At 42.3% G+C, this 16,642-nt stretch overlaps 1 protein-coding gene across 1 annotated transcript in view; it reads left to right on the top strand.

Annotated features, from left to right (window-relative positions):
• Positions 1-16,642, top strand: part of CASTOR2 (cytosolic arginine sensor for mTORC1 subunit 2) — a 132,351-nt gene that overhangs the window by 58,381 nt on the left and 57,328 nt on the right. The window contains exon 2 of the mRNA XM_036395259.2: positions 4,060-4,130. Within this exon, the coding sequence (XP_036251152.1) occupies positions 4,060-4,130 (71 nt within the window). The remainder of the gene's footprint in view (positions 1-4,059; positions 4,131-16,642) is intronic.

Below are 16,642 nucleotides of genomic sequence, written 5' to 3' on the forward strand. Positions count from 1 at the left end.
AGTAGGACTGCTGAGGGTGGAAGAGCAGCAGGTGGTGATTGCTACCACCCCAGTGCTCTGACAGCAGCACTGCACCAGCTGGGACTGTGGGACCCCATCCATGGGATGAGTTGAGAACTGCAGAGCCAGAGAGTGCTCAGCAGGACTTGCTCACCCTTTTAACAGTCCCCTATGGCCTCTATGTCATTAACAGCACAGGTGTCCTTTACTGCTTTCCAAGTGTGTCTCACAAAATGTTGCATTGAATCTTCCTCTTGTCATTATTTATAAACTGCAAAAAGGATCAACAAGAATTAGATGATCAGCATGTGTCTTATTCTGTGATAAGAATATATGTTGTCATGATAACATACAGAGTGAAGCGTACAAATCCCTCCTCATCTCAAATGGGAAGACAGCCTGGAACAAATCCCAACAAATTATGTCTTTCATAGTCACACAGATGAGCTTGCTGCTACTGCTTCTAAATTTCTATTCAGTTCAACTGCTTCTTTGCAAACTTCTGTGTTACTTCCAGACTTTGCATTTGACTTCCTTGAATGGCATTTAGCCATGGTTTCCTACATGTGGGGAGCCCAGCTGCCCACATGCTTCTGGAATCAATCTTTTCCATAGGGCAAACAGTTTGTAGCACTTCACCCTGCTGAGATAACAATTAATTAAGCAGTTTCTTTATAAATAAGGAGGTAGGATTGTGGTCTTCCTTAAAGACCATTGTCTGTACTGAACTTTCAAATGACCCACACCATTATTCTCAGGAACTTGTGCTCAGTGTGTGACCCAGAACAAACAGAAGTCACATTCATCCCAGTATTAGCACTCTAGTGATCTCAGCAGACCTGGGACACCAAATGGCTGGAGGAGACACTTCTGGTGTGGACCTGCAAGCACAGCCAAGCACTCCACTTTCCTGCTCCCTTCTCCCATGGAGACTGGGGCAATGTTTGCAAACTGAAATGATGCTGTTGCTGCATCCCGTAGGCACTTTCCTGCTCTGTGCAAGCTTGAGTATTTCTTCCATACACAGTGTAAGCTTTGCAGTTTCAAAGATCTCATCTAATAATAGATTGGTCTACATTTGTGGCATTGCCAGAAAAAGGCATATGTTGTCAGGCAGTCAAAGTCAGCAACAGTGCTTAAGTGGAAATGTGCTTAAACACTGAGAAGGCAGAAATCCAAAATAATCCATCCAAGGTTTGGCTAGTAGGAAACTAAAAATACTGTCTTCCTACATATAGGGTTTCCACATGTACTTAGAGAAATACTGTTTGTCTGATGTCTCAAAATTATTAAAGGGTAATTCTTTTCCTTTCTTGGATTTAGTGTGGTGATAGAAGATGCTGCTGGCATGCAGCTTATCAAAGACTGGTTTAAGAGGAAATAGAAATTATTGAAATAACTGGAATGGAAGAGGCATGTGTAGTGTAATGTGGGAGAGAGAGATGACATTGAGTTCCTTTTTCCTATCACACAAGGTTTGCAATTCCAATTTTTCACGTCTAGATTTCCTCTGGGAAAAGAATGCATCATTGGCTTGAACTAAGTGAACGTATACCACAAGAACCACTGGTCTTCTCTGTGCTGCTGAAAGACTTCACTTTTAAATTCAGATGGCTCTGTGGTCCTGACCTTTTACAGAGCTGCACTGAGTTGGGGATTGGGCTTTGAGGTGGTATATGAAGATATGAGATTTTGACATGAGTTCTGAGGCACCAATTATGGGATTTCATGTGTACATATCCCTTAAATATCAGCATATTTAGATGTGTGGCCAGAAACTGGCATCTGTCACAATCATTCTTCTCCTAAGGTCAGTGTGTGCACACAGACACTTATTACTGTTCTAGTAAAAAATTCTTCCATAAATGCCATTGCAGATCAGGAAAGGTTAGGGTTTTAATATTAATGTTTTCTCCTTTAGGACCTCTAGTTTCTCAGCATGCATGTGACTCAGGCAGGCAGTAGTAGCAAAGAGTTTTATTTCAGTGACTTCTCTAGGGAATTCACCCACTGTAACAAATACCTCTGCCTCCTGGAACTCCTGTTCCTGAAGCAGCATCCCAGAAGTCCTTTTTGCCCAGCTTGTATTATCCCTTGCACTGGTAGCAGCCTCGTGCAGTTTAGAAGTGATGGCAAAAAAATTGAGCTGCTGCTATTTTCTGCTTCTTTTGGCACTATTCCTGGAGAGAGTTGAGTTGGTAAATGTGGCTGTCACAGCAGCTATTACCAATGACACAAAATAATTAAGTTGTGGTTTCTATCGTGGTGGGGCCACGTCTGTATTTTACAATGATATGTCTGTGCTAGGAAGGAGTGTTATGCTTGATTGTTGTGATGGATGCTTCCAGGAAAACAGGACAGGTCTCTAAAGGCAGGTTGTCTAATGCTTTCCATGTACATGAAATCCTGTTGGTTACATGGCAGACCACTAATTGAACTGTGTGTTGTTTCCTCTCAGTTTTCTGATGAGGTGATGAGGAGGGCAGCATCCATCTCATTTTTCTCCCTGTTGCTTTTGGAGGGGAGAGCTGCTATGTTTGTTCTTTTCAGCCAGTCAAAAGAATGCTGAAGCCAGGTTTTCATCTGATTCTTTATGAAGTGAATGCTTTCAATTTTTGATGTCTTGAACCACCAATAAGGAATTCCAGACTTTCAGAAGTCTTGAAGACTTTGGGACACAGATGCTCAGCAGTGCTGAGAAGCCCTGGTAGTCCCTGGTTCTTGAATCCTGCTGAACTGTGCTTCATGCAGAAATTACACTGTGAAGATGCTGTGAAATTTGGGGGCCTGGAGAACAATCTCTTTCTTTCTCTCTTTCTTTTTAAATACTGGACTTTTTCTAGTATTTAAAACATTTTTTGTATGTTGTCTCATAAAGATAAATTTGAGAGTATTGTAGTGTAACTGTGAAATCCTGCTCTTTGGTTCTTGGAGACACATGCTCTTCCTGCTGCACCCAATTTAGAGGGGAAAATTTCTCCTGGTCTTAGACAACAAACACAGTCAGTCCATGTGCTCTGGCATTCTCCTGGAGGGACCAGGAGTGCTGTGGGTGTCAGGGATGCTGGCCAGCACTGTGCTGATGCTCTGCTGAAGGTGAACATGAGCTTGCAAAATGTCATGCTGACCTTCCTGCCATTGCTGGGGACCAGCTAGATAGAAGCTGGGGTTTTTTCAACAAATGTTGATGTACATATGTTGGTGTGTCAGGGGAAAAAAAAAAAAAAAACTTTTTGACTATATGTGGTGTTAAGCCTTAAGGCTGAAGCTTTTTTCGTTTGTGTGTCTGCAGTGGAAGAATGCCATGTCACATTTGATTTGTATCTCCTGTTAGAGGTGACATTGTGTTAAATGGTGGAGGAGCTGGGGGTGCTGCCCTGCACATGGCCGGTGATGTCAGAAGATGGAGCAGGACAGAGGCCACAGGGGGTTGGGCAGGGGGACAGCTCAGCCTGGTGTCCATTGGCTTGCTGGCTGCCACCACTCTTCACCAGGAGCACCCCAGGAAGGGGAGAGGGCCAGCACTGGGAAGTGGGATGCTGCTCTGCTGGTGGCAAACGCCTCTGAAGGAGCAAAAAGAGATACTGGGGCTTGGTTCAGAGGTTAGATGTCCAACCTTGATAAGGCAAGAAACTTCAGTGGGCAAAAAGATGCATGTGTGAGGCATGGAAATGCTTTTGGAGGGTGCTGGAGTGAGCAATCAGTGAGCAAAGGCTTTTGCTCTGTGTCAGTGCAACACAGCAGGTCCTGGATGCGAGGGGAAGCCTTAAGGGATATGGTAATTAAGAAAAGTAACTAAGATCTAAGTAATAAAAACAATAAGAGTTTTACCAGCTTCACTGTGCATAGGCAGGCAGCAGGGAATATGGGTCACACAGTATGAGCTACCCAGAAATAAAATCCAGGTCTGTTAATGCCTCAGGCCTCTCCATAAACATCAAACTGGGACTCTTTCCTTCAGCACAGCTTGGATGGCAAAGGATTTCCATTTTAGGTGGAAGATGAGGCTCTGCTCAGTCCAGGTGCTAATCATGTTCTCCTGCTGTTTGCCTTTGCCAGGTGCAAGTTCTTCAGCCTCACAGAAACCCCTGAGGACTACACCATCATTGTGGATGAAGAGGGCTTCCTAGGTAAGTGTCAGCACGTGCCACTGCTGTATCCAGCATGGGGTGGATGAGGAAAAGATGTCATCTCACTGAGACTGTAAATGTTTGTAAAACAAGTCTGTTTGTAAGTGCTGGTAGTGCAGCTCTGAAAGGTGCTTTGATCTCTTAAGCACACTGTCTCTGCTGCCATGCTGTACAAGGCAATTCAGACATGGAATATGAATATATTTGAAAGCTGGGAGAGGATCACACACAAGTCTTAAAGAGTAGTTTAAGCAGGTTTGAAAAAGCAAAACCCTCTGCATACAATTGCATTAAAATGAGCTGGCCTGTGTCCCCAAGCCTCCATCAGTATACCACATCTTGCATTTCCAGCTTCTGTGAACCCCAGTCTTTGAAAGGAGCACTTGAACAGTTTGTATCATCCCTACAGCCTGCACAGTGCTGTGGAGTTGTGATTGGACTCCTGTGGCTCATCTGTGTAAGCTGTGATTTATCCCCCTTTCCTACACCCAGCTCTCCCTGTACTAATTGTGCCACCTTTGCCTGGGGTGGCTGAAGGGGTCAATGGTGGAGTTGGTCCTGTGTCACAGAAGGTGGTTGGCACGTGCTTGAGAGCTGCAAATTCTTGGCATTGTGCAAGAGCTGATGTAGAGAATGGTTTGGCTTTGTAGATGGAAATAGTTTGTAATAACCTTTGTCATGTGTGGAGGTTTGGTTTGTAATGGTGTTATTGAGGTGAGGGAATGAGGAAGTGTTGGGCAGCTGTTATTATTTTTGTTCAATTACTCTTTCTGTGTTTGGAATTAAAAGTCCACATTTCAAAGTCAGAGAAAATGCATTAAAATATGAAGAAAGAGGATTTCATTCCTGAGTAGGAATTAACTCTTGAGAACCTTCTTGTGACACTGTAATATTCAATGGTTTTGTAATATCCAAACTACAAGGAGAAAATTTGAAACTACATCATCTTTATTTAGTACAGAGTTTTATGATCAGTAACCTTGCTGAAGCTGGTCCTTTTCTGCTTTAGAAATACTCACCAACAAGATAGAACAAGCTACATTTTAGACCAGCACAGTGGTACCTAAAGATTTTAGTAAATTAATTACTAGGCTGAGAATGCTGATGGATCTTTACAGCTGTATCTGTTTATAACTTGGGAGTTTTGAGGTTTGATTGAAAGTCTATGCCATGTACTTTGATCCCAGAAGAGGTGACAGAGGGTTCTGCTGCCAGAGTGTCCCTTGTTGTATTTTTTAAGGGGCATATGCACAAGAATTTTACTACCAGTGGTAGTGTGGGCTTTTTTGTTATCTGTGGCAACTGAGGAAAATCAATTCTAATTTGTTTTGCCATGATAGCAGGATGCAGAGCCTCCCTCTAACAGCTTCATTTTAAACAAAGGCTCACTAAAGGGGGAAAAAGTTTCTGGGTTATTTTCCAGGGGGACCAGCAAGAAACCCAGGGATTCTCATTCCTAGGAGAGAGTCTGTGTCACTGAACTGCAGGTTCAGGGATGTGCCAGGGGATGCTCAGCTCCAGCACCGTGTCTGTGTCTGACACCATGGCACTGGTTTCTCTGCCCACTTGGCATGACACAGATCTTTCAATTCAGTCACTGGTGACAAGCTGAATTGCAGCCATCCCTGGAGAGCCTCCAGCAGCCACACTGCTGTTTATCTCTCTGACGTTATGCTAGCTTGAAACAAAGGTGAGCTCAAGCAGTTGGCTGGCTCATCTGTACTGAGGGCCTGTTGCACTGTGTGCCACTGGTTGTGCTCTGAGCAAATCCCAGGTCTGGCACCACCAGTGTCCTCAAGAAGCTGCATGTCCCAGGTTGTCTGTGAACAGGCAGTGCTGCTGCAATTCAAAGCAGCAGTCCTCTCTGGATCTTCTGTTACCTTGGCTCTCTCTGCCACCTGAGCTTGGTGCAGAACGTCACAGTGCTCATGTACCTTCCTGTGGCTGGTTTGGGACCTTGGCTCTCTCTGCCACCTGAGCTTGGTGCAGAACGTCACAATGCTCATGTACCTTCCTGTGGCTGGTTTGGGACCTTGGCTCTCTCTGCCACCTGAGCTTGGTGCAGAACGTCACAGTGCTCATGTACCTTCCTGTGGCTGGTTTGGGCACAGGACATCCCTGGTTTTTTTCAACTTCCAGGCAGTTCAGGGGAAGGGGGGAGTATGCTAAGGCCATCCTCTGCTACAGTGTGGTGTGGAAGCCAGGTGCAAAACCCAACCTGTAGTAGTGTCACAGAGCTGCTGGCTTCATCACCTTTTGTGTGCTTTCCCTTGTAAGTGATGATCTGCTGGTGAGACCTGTGTACACCACATCCTGCTAACTCTCCTGCCACAGCCCCCATATCCTTTGGTTTGTGTCCAGCCCATGTTCTTCTTTATGAATTGTTGGCACCACATCCAAAGCTTCATCTCAGGGTTAGCCCTGTGTGCAGTTCCATCCCTGCTCCTCAATTCTGTGTGGTGTAAGTTTTTCATAGTCTGGAGAAGTCCAGGAGAAGTCACAGTCTAGCTAGAAATGTCTCAGCAAGAGAAACTTCACTTTTTCATTGTACAGCCTGTAATCAGCCCATGGGCTTGAACAGAATCAAAATCTCTGAGTTGTCCCATCCCACCTTCTTACAAAACAGTTCCAATTATGTCTGCTTCGAGTGCATCAGCTGCCTCTTGTCCTGAGTAGTGAAGTGCCAAATTCAGCTTAAGAATTACAGGGTAGATCTGCACCTTTGATGAGCAGTTCAGATAGCAAATCCAGCAGTAAATGACTTCCTTTTTCTTTCCAGGTAACTTTTTTCTTGCAGTGCTTAACAAACTCAATGTAAGTCTCTGAAGTATAGGTTTTTCTGTGTGGGAAATGAGAATCTTTCTTTCTCAAGCACCTGTATGATTTTTTGCTGCAGCAGCAATGAGAAGGTTCTGTTAGCTGGCATCTTCCATGTTAGCCAAGCCCCTTTCTCCTGCACATCACAAATACCACTGATGGGAAAAGAGCAGACTGAAGAAATACCAGCACTTCCATCAATCCTTGAGGTTAACACTTAAAACATACTGACATGCAGTAATCATTCTTAACTATTTTGTCAAAAAATAATCCCTAGGCTTGTTGCACTGAGAGCAGCAAGTTGGGCTGGTAAAGCAGTCATTCTTTTTTCTCCCCAGAAAATGTCCACAGTGCAAAGCTGTAACCTGCTTAAGCATTCATTGTGCTGAAAGGGAATGGCTACAGCCTAATTCTTGGCTTTAATTCCCTGGTGGTGAGGTGGGGATTATATTTGCACAGAACCTTGTTTGTTCCAGTGGCTGTTTCTTGGGCTTTGGCCTGCTAATGAGAAAGAATTTTATTCAGCAAATAACCCAGGGAAGTGTGCACAGAAAGCTCTTTTCCTGGTTGATACTGAGATGAACTAGGAGCAGAAGTTTTACCATGGGCCCTCCTTCATGAAGACAAATGTCTCAGCTAGTGGGGTGCTTGGATAGCCATGTATGGTCCTGGCCTTTATCCCCCTGCTGCACAGCCAGCACATGGCAGAAAGGTGGAGTGGCTGCTACTCCCTGAAATACAGGAGTATTTGTTTGGCTGCTTGGCTTTTTCCCCCAAAGTTGGGCTGAAAGCAGGAGCTGTTAGTGCATGTGCAGATACACCATGGCCTCGTGTTCTCTGCACAGTCTGTTCTTTTTTCAGAGAGCAGCAAGGACAGACTTGCTGTCCCTGGGCAGCTGCCTGAGCAGAGCTCCTAACCTGTTGTCTTGCTGGTTCCAGTAGTATGTGTTCATCAAAGGTTTTAGCTTTTACACACTGAATTGAAACACATGCCATCACACCTGGAGGTAGCCATCATCTTGGAAACCCTGTTTATATGCACTGGGAACATCAGCATAAAAGGGGCTTGGGACAGTCTGTCATCCAGGTGAAGCTGTCCTAAAGATGCATTATTGTAAAGCAACGTGTTGCTAACATTTTCAAGGTGAGGTTACTGGCTTCCCAGCCTTGGCACTGGGTTGGTGTCCCTTGTGTGCAATCTCTCATGTATGCAGTGAACTTTGAAATTATTGAAGAAGGGAAAAAGAAATCAAGTGCTAGGGTCAAGGGAGGAGGGAATCACTGTGATTTTCAGATTGGCAAATGTGCATATTCTAGGTTCAGGGAAATTTGGGGTGAGGGAAACACATCACCTTCATGTACTCTGGTCTTCTTTCTCCTAGAACTGGTAAGCCCATTTCATGTAGATGATTGCAGTCAGCAGACCTTAGGTCCTGGCTGATCTCTTCTGGATCAGAACCAGAGAGGAAAAGCCATTTCATTTCAGTCCTGAAGCAGCAGTGAGAAACATCCTTCTGAGGTGTGCAGATCCACTGTGTGAAGACAGAGCAAGACTCTTGGTCTCCTCACACTGAGGTTCATCTGCAAGATGGGCATGACAGTCCTTCCTTAAACCTTCTTTGGCTGCCTGATACGGCAAGTAACTTCTCTAAGGCCAGAAATCCATTCATTGACACATTTTCTAGGAGGAGATTCTTAGTCTCAGCTCATACTTCACAATAAATTGTCCAGTACATTAAAAATAATGGAACTATTTGAACTAACTCAGCTAGTTACAGTGGCAGAAAAAAAAATTCATTCTAATTAGAAAAGGATAAAAATGAAAAAAAACCATCTTGGTGGCAGTGCTTTGTTTTGATAACGATCATCCTCAGACAAACCTGTCTGACCTTGGATTCAGGACCATCATATACTTTAGTACCACACTGAGTTCCTATTTCAATAACATCAAAATGGTAAATTGCTTCCAGTGTCCTCTCTCTTTTCCTGTATATAAACTGAGTGAGAAAACAGCTTATAAATAAGTCCAAGCCCAGAGCCCATCTAGCTAGGAGCAATCTTTATTTAAAGTTACAGAGGGAAGCAAACTAATAATTGCATCTGGTTTTCTGAATATTCCTTCAATAACTATTTTTCTCTTATTTTGGATTGCCCAGTGACTGAGCCTTTGTATCTGAGGCACAGTGGCATGAGTTGCTTGCTGGTATTTCTAGTGTTAGATTCCTCCCCCGGACGGCCAGAGTGCCTGTGGTTGCTAGGCAGAGTGTGTTTTTCTCTACTAAACACTTGTACAATCACTCTCTTCTGATCTCTGTACTGGCTAGACTATGCTTTGTCTAGGGTTTTTAGGTTTTTAAGTAATGTGGTATTAATGACCTAAATTCAAATTGAAATGTGGGGATTTGACTATTGCCTTATTAGAAATATGTGCTTGGTTAGGGAGGCTTTTCCTGCAATGCATCTCTGCTGATACAGATCAATAAACATTTTGGGGGGCTGTGATTATGTGGGATTTCTGCCCTCTCCCAAGAGGCAGTAGGGTTTGGTGGTTAAAGCTTTTGGGGGAAGGGAGGAAAATGAGAAATATATAATATTGCAAGGTCTGCTTGCGTCACATGGGGAAAGGAGCACTTCTTCTTAGAGCTTGTATGTGAGTGGGTTTGCAAATTTTGACAGCATATATTATTCCTTGTGTTTGTAACCTGCCACAGAAAGTCTTTTGGTTCAGTTTCTCTGCTCACTCCTATTTAAAGAAGTACTGCATAAATAATACATATTTTTCACTGTTTCCTCCAGCAGATGGGTGTGTATTGATATCTATTTTTGTTTCACAGCCTGTGGTGAGAAAGCCAAGACTTCTCTTCCTGAACCACTTGACTGGCCATGATTTCTTCCTTTAAATTTATTACATCTTGGCTGCTTCCTAGTACTTTCCTAAGTCCAAGATAAATGAGCAGATAGATACCAGGGCTCATTTTTATCAACCCTTCTCATAAATGCAGGACCCACAAAGCTTTTCTGACTGAAACAATGGAACAATCCATTGAAATTTTAGGTTCTTCTCTAAAGTCAGGATGCAGCTCAACAGAAAAGTAGCAGCCCTCCTTATTTTATTTATTTTTTTTCACTAGAGAGCATTTGTTTCACTAAAGACCATCTACTTGTTCTTCCACTGGTGCATTTCTGTTTTTTTCTGAAGGGTGGACTTAAGGGCAGAGGGTGGCTTGCCTTGTTTGTACTGGAGCTGGCTATTGTCTGCCAGCTATGAGGAGGCATGCCAGGGTGCTAAATGTGCAAGAAAAGGCCAAGGCTGAACACATGGTCTAAGACCTTTTCAAGTATTTATATATTGTAAGTGCTGGTAAGACTATGATTGCTCATCTTTCCCTACTTTTTAAGTGAATTTTATATGGGGCACTTTGTGAGAGATGTGGAAGTGCTGTTGCCCCCATCATAGGCTGAGAAGTGAAGCACAAGGAAAGCTGAGAAATCAGTGGCACAAGCAGCAGAATGAGTCCCTTTTCCCATGGCTGAAAACACTCAACCATCAGTTCCCAATCTTTGCTAGCTGGGAATCTACTTTACATTTAAACCCTACTTTTCTCAAGTTTACAACCTGGACAAGGAAGTGGATTTCCTCTACCTTGGCATCTCATAAATGCTATGGCCTCAGTCTAGAAATGGAATCTTCAGTAACCCATGGAAAAAACAGTCTGTCATCATCTGCAAGCAGAGAAAACATCTCTTTTGTGGTAATCATTGCAAAATTCCAGTGTGCAGCACACCCCAGGGTTGGTCTCTGAGTGGGTTTGCCAGATGTTCTCATGAGAGCAGGAGATGCCTCAGGTTTCCCAAGGATCAGCACTTATTCATCAAGGTGAGAAAATTTCTGTTCCTGACAGGCTTGGAGGATTCTCCTGATCAAGTGAGATTGGAAAATCAAACAAACTTAAATCCTGTCTGTGCCCAGCCAGAGACTCTCAGGCCCAAAAACTTCATCAGCTTTATTTTCTCCTGGTACCAGTGATCAGTCTTTTCCAGCTTTCCAGGTACAAAATCTCCAGAACTCATGATGGATCAAGGGTAACTCATAATCCCAGTGCAATGTGTCTAGTTGTTTGGTTTTCACTAAAATCAGTTGAAATCTTTCTGAAATCAGACTCTAGAAATGCAGACTGATGCATGTGCAAACTAGCAGCTCTCTTTTGAGGGGAATTTACTTGATGCTTTGAGCTAGTTCTTATGCAGTTATAACAAAGGGGGAATGTGGCCCTGTGGGGTCCCCAGGATGAGGTGAGAGATGAGAATTTGACTCCATGTTCTTAGAAGGCTGATATATTATATTATATTATATTATATTATATTATATTATATTATATTATATTATATTATATTATATTATATTATATTATATTATATTATATTATATTATATTATATTATATTATATTATATTATATTATATTATATTATATTATATTATATTATATTATATTATATTATATTATATTATACCATACCATACCATACCATATCTCATATATTATCATCATATATTATCATATATTATCATCATATCATATATCATATAATATTGTGAAATTATATACTAAACTATAGAGGAAGGCTACATCAGAAGGCTAGACAAGAATCATAATAAAAACCTGTGACAGACTCAGAGAGTCTGACACAGCTGATGGTGATTGGTCATTAATTAAAAACAATTCACATGGAACCTATCAAAGATGCACCTGTTGGTAAACCATCTCCAGACCACATTCCCAAGCAATCAGATAATTATTGTTTTCATTCTTTTCTGAGGCCTCTCAGCTTCCCAGGAGAAAAGCCTAGCAAAGGGATTTTTCAGAAAATACCATGGTGACAGGGGCATGTTTTGTTCTTTGATTCAGTATTAAGCTGATGGTGACACAGTGGCCAACCACCATCTTCTTCAGGCTTTTGGACTGATAATCACAGTCTAGGGTTTGTGCAAGGGCTTCTCCAAGGGCAAGTAAGCCTTTCTCAAGGGAGCAGCTTTGCTGTTGCCATCACAAGGTGAAGGCACAGGGAACCAGAGCACTCTGGTGAAGTTCATAGGTCTGCTGCAGGCTTTTCCGTTTCACCTTGGACAAGTCTCTCATTGTGTCTCAGTTTCCTCATCTTAGGAACAGGGATAATCCAATTAAATCACCTCCTAATAGGTCTTGGAAAGATTAATTAGTAAACATGTGAAATGCTTTGGTAATGTAACAGGCAAAGACCATTGTAAATAATAACTGAGGGAGTTTCTGTCCCTCAGGATTCCCTTTTACAATGGGTGCACTTGCAGCCTAAGGCACAAATCAGGTCTGTAGTGGAACAGATTGGAGATTGGGGCAGGAAAAAATACCCTTTATGGGAAAAGTTACATAATCTTTTAGAAATCTCATATTTTAGCTTTTAATCTTGCACAGGATTAATACAACATCAAGGTTACAGTCATAAAGTTAGGAATTTAGTGGCTCCATCTTTAAGTCTTGTTTGAAATGTAATTATTTGCTCTATGAAATCTTGTCTGAAATACTGTCTTAAAAAAAAAAAGAAGAAGAAAAGGTTGGGGGTTTGCTATTTTATTTGAAAATTCAGAAGGAATTGTAAATGTGAATCCAACTGCAGTGGTTCTTCTTTTGATATTCTTTTATTTCTGTGGGTGTGGCTTTTCAGTGGAACACTCCACCTGTGTCCCCTTGCTGGCAGCAGCCAGAGCTGCCAACATTGCCTGTCTGGGCTGGGTCCTCTCCACCCCTGGCTTGCAGAGTCTGTGAGCAAAGCCTTGGCCAGGAGTTTCTGAAACACAGGGAAAGTTTTGTCAGGAAGTGGGAAATCTGCTGATTTCTGCAGTTCCTGTTACTGGACTGTCAGAGACAAAGCCCTCAGTTCTTTTGGGCTGTGGATCCATTTGCTCATGGAGCAGGGTGGGCAGAGGCTGCCATGGCAATGCTTTCCTGGCTGGGAGCAAAAAGCCATGGTTGACAGGTTGGGAAGGGCCCAGCTCTTGATCATGGCACTCAGGAAACAATCCTGCACTGGACACATGCACCCACAGCCATGCTCTGAACACATCTTGACCCAAACTTTTAATCTTCTTTGCTTGTCAATCAAGAAAAAAGCCAATTTTTGCTCCCTTCTTCATTTTCATGAGCAAATGTCAGCTTTTGGAGATTGAATCTGGTTTTAATTTTCCAGGTTTTTCCAGTTATTAGTGGTGTGCTATCCTGTGAAGAGGAAGAAAGAGAGCAGCCTGATTTCCTGAAAACTGACCAGAGCCTAACCTGGATTTGTCCTCCCAACCCAGCTCTCCAGTGAGAGTGGACATAATGATTATTTTTGGAATCTACCTTACCATGTTCCACATTTTTAGCCAAACATAATAATGATGCTTTGTTTGTGGAGTGTATTCATACTTCCTCTCTTATGAGACCTCTGTGAGGTAAGAATTATTTTCTCCCACATATGAGGAAACTGATAAAAAGGAGACCAAATTGCTTGTTTCAGGTCACATACATACTCTGTGGGACAAATCAGATTTTGCCTTAACTGGAAGCCCAAACTGACTTATCTACTTATCTGCACTTCAAAATCAGACTTTATTTACCACTGGATTGCAACAACCTGAATATCTGTAAAATAGCTGTAAAATTGTCATTTGCTCATGATCCTCCAGGTCATCTTTAGGGAGTCTGTCATCCCTCTGTGCCCATGGCCAGGTGGGAGCTGTGTTGACACATTAGAACAGCTTTTGTTTATAGACTTGACTGTCCTGTGCAAAACCTTTTATTGCTGGGTCAGTGTCTGGCCTGGCAAGAACTTTGTCTCTTTCTCTTCCACTCAGACTTTGATATTAGTCTGAGTTTTTTGTTTTTTGCAACAGAAATTACAAGTAGAAGGAGGCCACCAGAAACAGATTTTCCCAGGTGAGCATTTTTGTGCATTTCACAGACTGTACCATTCTCACTGGAAATGCACTTCTCCTTTTTGTTTCATTCTTAAAAATTCTTAACCAGCTTAGTTTTTAGATTGCTGACAAAGTTTCAAGTTACAAGGATTGTAAGAAGAGAAGTAAGTGAAATGAGATGAAAGCAGGGATTTCTGTATAAGCATTTCCTTTTATCAGTCCTTGGTTGCTCTCTTAGTAGACACTTGTAATGGAGCTCTTTCCTCAGGAGGTGCTGCTGCTCTCAGTGCAGAGAAGGCAGCCTTGTGATATATGGATTTGCAAGTTCAGCCCCTCAAGAAGGACCAGTGTTTGTTATCCTATGGCCTGATTGAAAATGATAGTTGCATGCCCTAGTTAAATGTTGAGTCCCTTGGAAAGCAGAGGGATGCTTGTCAGAGTCAGGATTTCAGAGCTGGGCTATGTGTTTGTACAGCTTTATTTAATTCCAAGTTACCCTTGGGTTATTTAATTTCCTGACAGCTGCAAAAACAGTGTTCTCAGATAACAATGGTTTCTAATTAGGCAATATGCCTAAAATGGTAGAATGTTTTATTCTGACCATGACACTGATGTTTTGTATGCAGCTTGGAGATGAGAAAGTTGAGCAAGTTGGACTTGCAGCTTCCTCTGGCAGAGCTGTGTCTCTTGTGATCCCCAGTGAATAATGCTAAAGGCATGGCCTCTCCTCTGTCCCTACACTTCAAACACCTCTCATTGTTTTGGACTGTGTCATCAGTAAATCTGCCTTTCAGCTGGAACCACCTTCCAGAAATATGTTTTATCAGCACAGCAGGACTGACATGACTTGCATAGCTGAGGCTACAGAGCATTCCAGGGTGAAGAAAGCAGGTGAGCTTTACCTGGAGCTGAGGGCTGTAGCTTCCTGGGCATTCTGTTACACTGCAGAGCTGCCCAGGTGGAGCTTTTATGGCTCATCCACTTAGTACAAAATCAGTGATAGAAATAAACATACAAGTCAACTATTCTTCAAAATCATTTCTTCAGTTTAGAAAAGGTGTTAGCATCAGGTTATCTTAATTAGATCCTGACATTATTTGTGCTTGTGGAAGGTTTATGCTTTGGGCTGTGCTATTTGATGATCACTAAATTCCCTCCTGTGGCAGCAAAAAGTGGCTGTTGGCAGGTCTGTCACCTCCTTAATTCTTAGACATCCCTTGAAGTCTTGAATCTAAAAGAAAATAGGTAATTTTGTTCTGCTCTTTTGCTCCCTATTTTAATTCTTTTCCAGAGCTCTCAATTCTGACAATTCCCATACTACTTCTTACCATTGCAGAACTTTTAAGTTCATTGTTTAAGATCCTGCTCATATAACCATGATGCAGACTTGCACCTCTGATAAATCAAATGCCTACTTAAAAGTTTTGCAACTTAATTAGGGGTTTGCTGACTTGCAGACAGAGTTTATCCCTGCCTTTCAGCTGAGCACTCTTTACATCATGTCCTGTACCACTGACCAGGCACTCTTTGGAAGGTTTCTGTTTGGATTCTCTTCAGCCATTTGCTTTTAAGTGCCTGATCCTGCTCAGATACCATTAAACAATGAAAGAGAGATTACTGCATCAACTGCAGTGTAAATAACAGTGAAAATTATTCTCTGTAATAATCTGGCCTTACCCAGTTCTCTAGAGATGCTGCTCTCTTTGAAAGAGCTGTGGGTGTTGGCTCAGATTGGCTTGTGGCTATATGAGCAGTGTACAAGGAAGGTGATCTCACACCTCTGTCTGAGATCAGCAGGGATAGGAGATGAGCAGGAAGTTTTTATCCTTCCTTCCCCACTGCAGTTTCTTACCAGTCAAAAACTGAGGGATTCCTAAATTACAGGTTGAATCTGCATTACCATATTTAATAGCTATCAGTATAGCAATCCACCACAGAGTTGCCTAACCCCTTATGAAGCCTCTTCATTCTTTTGGTCTCCATGACATCCTCTGTCAGCACTCTGATCATTTCCCTGGGTTTCAGGTGTTGTCTCTGCACTGTAGCATGATGTCTGTGTGCCAGTTCTCCTCCCAACAGTTCTTAAGGATCTTGGAGCATCAACTTGTTGTTTCTCAAAGAACTATCCAAGACTCTTAGGAAAGAGGATAAATAGAGCCATAATAAAAAATACAAAATAACAAAGGTTGTGCCAGATTATCCTGCTAATGTTCCTCTGTGGAGAACTGTCTACTTATGATCTTTCTTAAAAGTCCAGTGGAAGATCTTAACTTCTAAGACAAATTCTGCCTTTTGATGAGCTGTTTCACAATATATCTTCCCTTAAAATCCTATCTGTGACAGCTGTATTACAGCTATAGTGCACTTAACAGAAAATATCCAGTAGATTTTCTCATGGTAGAGAAGAACAAAATCCTAAAATAAGAACAATTTATCCCCAGAAGACAAATCAAAAGAATTACAATATGTTTGGTTTCATACCTCCCTCTGTCTTTCCCCCTCCCTCTATGAATGTGCTTATGAGTTTGAATCATATAAATCCTAAATCCTGACTAGAGTCAAAGTGAGGTGTAAGATGCAATGTGCTTCTTCAGAGATACAATTAGCTTCCTTCAGAGTAGCATAAAACCTCAGGTTTATTTTCCTTCATAATCCTTCTCCAAGATTTCTGCAGACCATCTAGGCACAGTGGTAAAGACATTCCCAATTTTGCTTGTCCATTTTTCTTTTGGGTTTGCTGTCTCTGGGATTTCCATCACTGT

The sequence above is a fragment of the Molothrus ater genome, chromosome 21 (genome assembly GCF_012460135.2).
Source record: "Molothrus ater isolate BHLD 08-10-18 breed brown headed cowbird chromosome 21, BPBGC_Mater_1.1, whole genome shotgun sequence".
NCBI lineage: Eukaryota > Metazoa > Chordata > Aves > Passeriformes > Icteridae > Molothrus > Molothrus ater.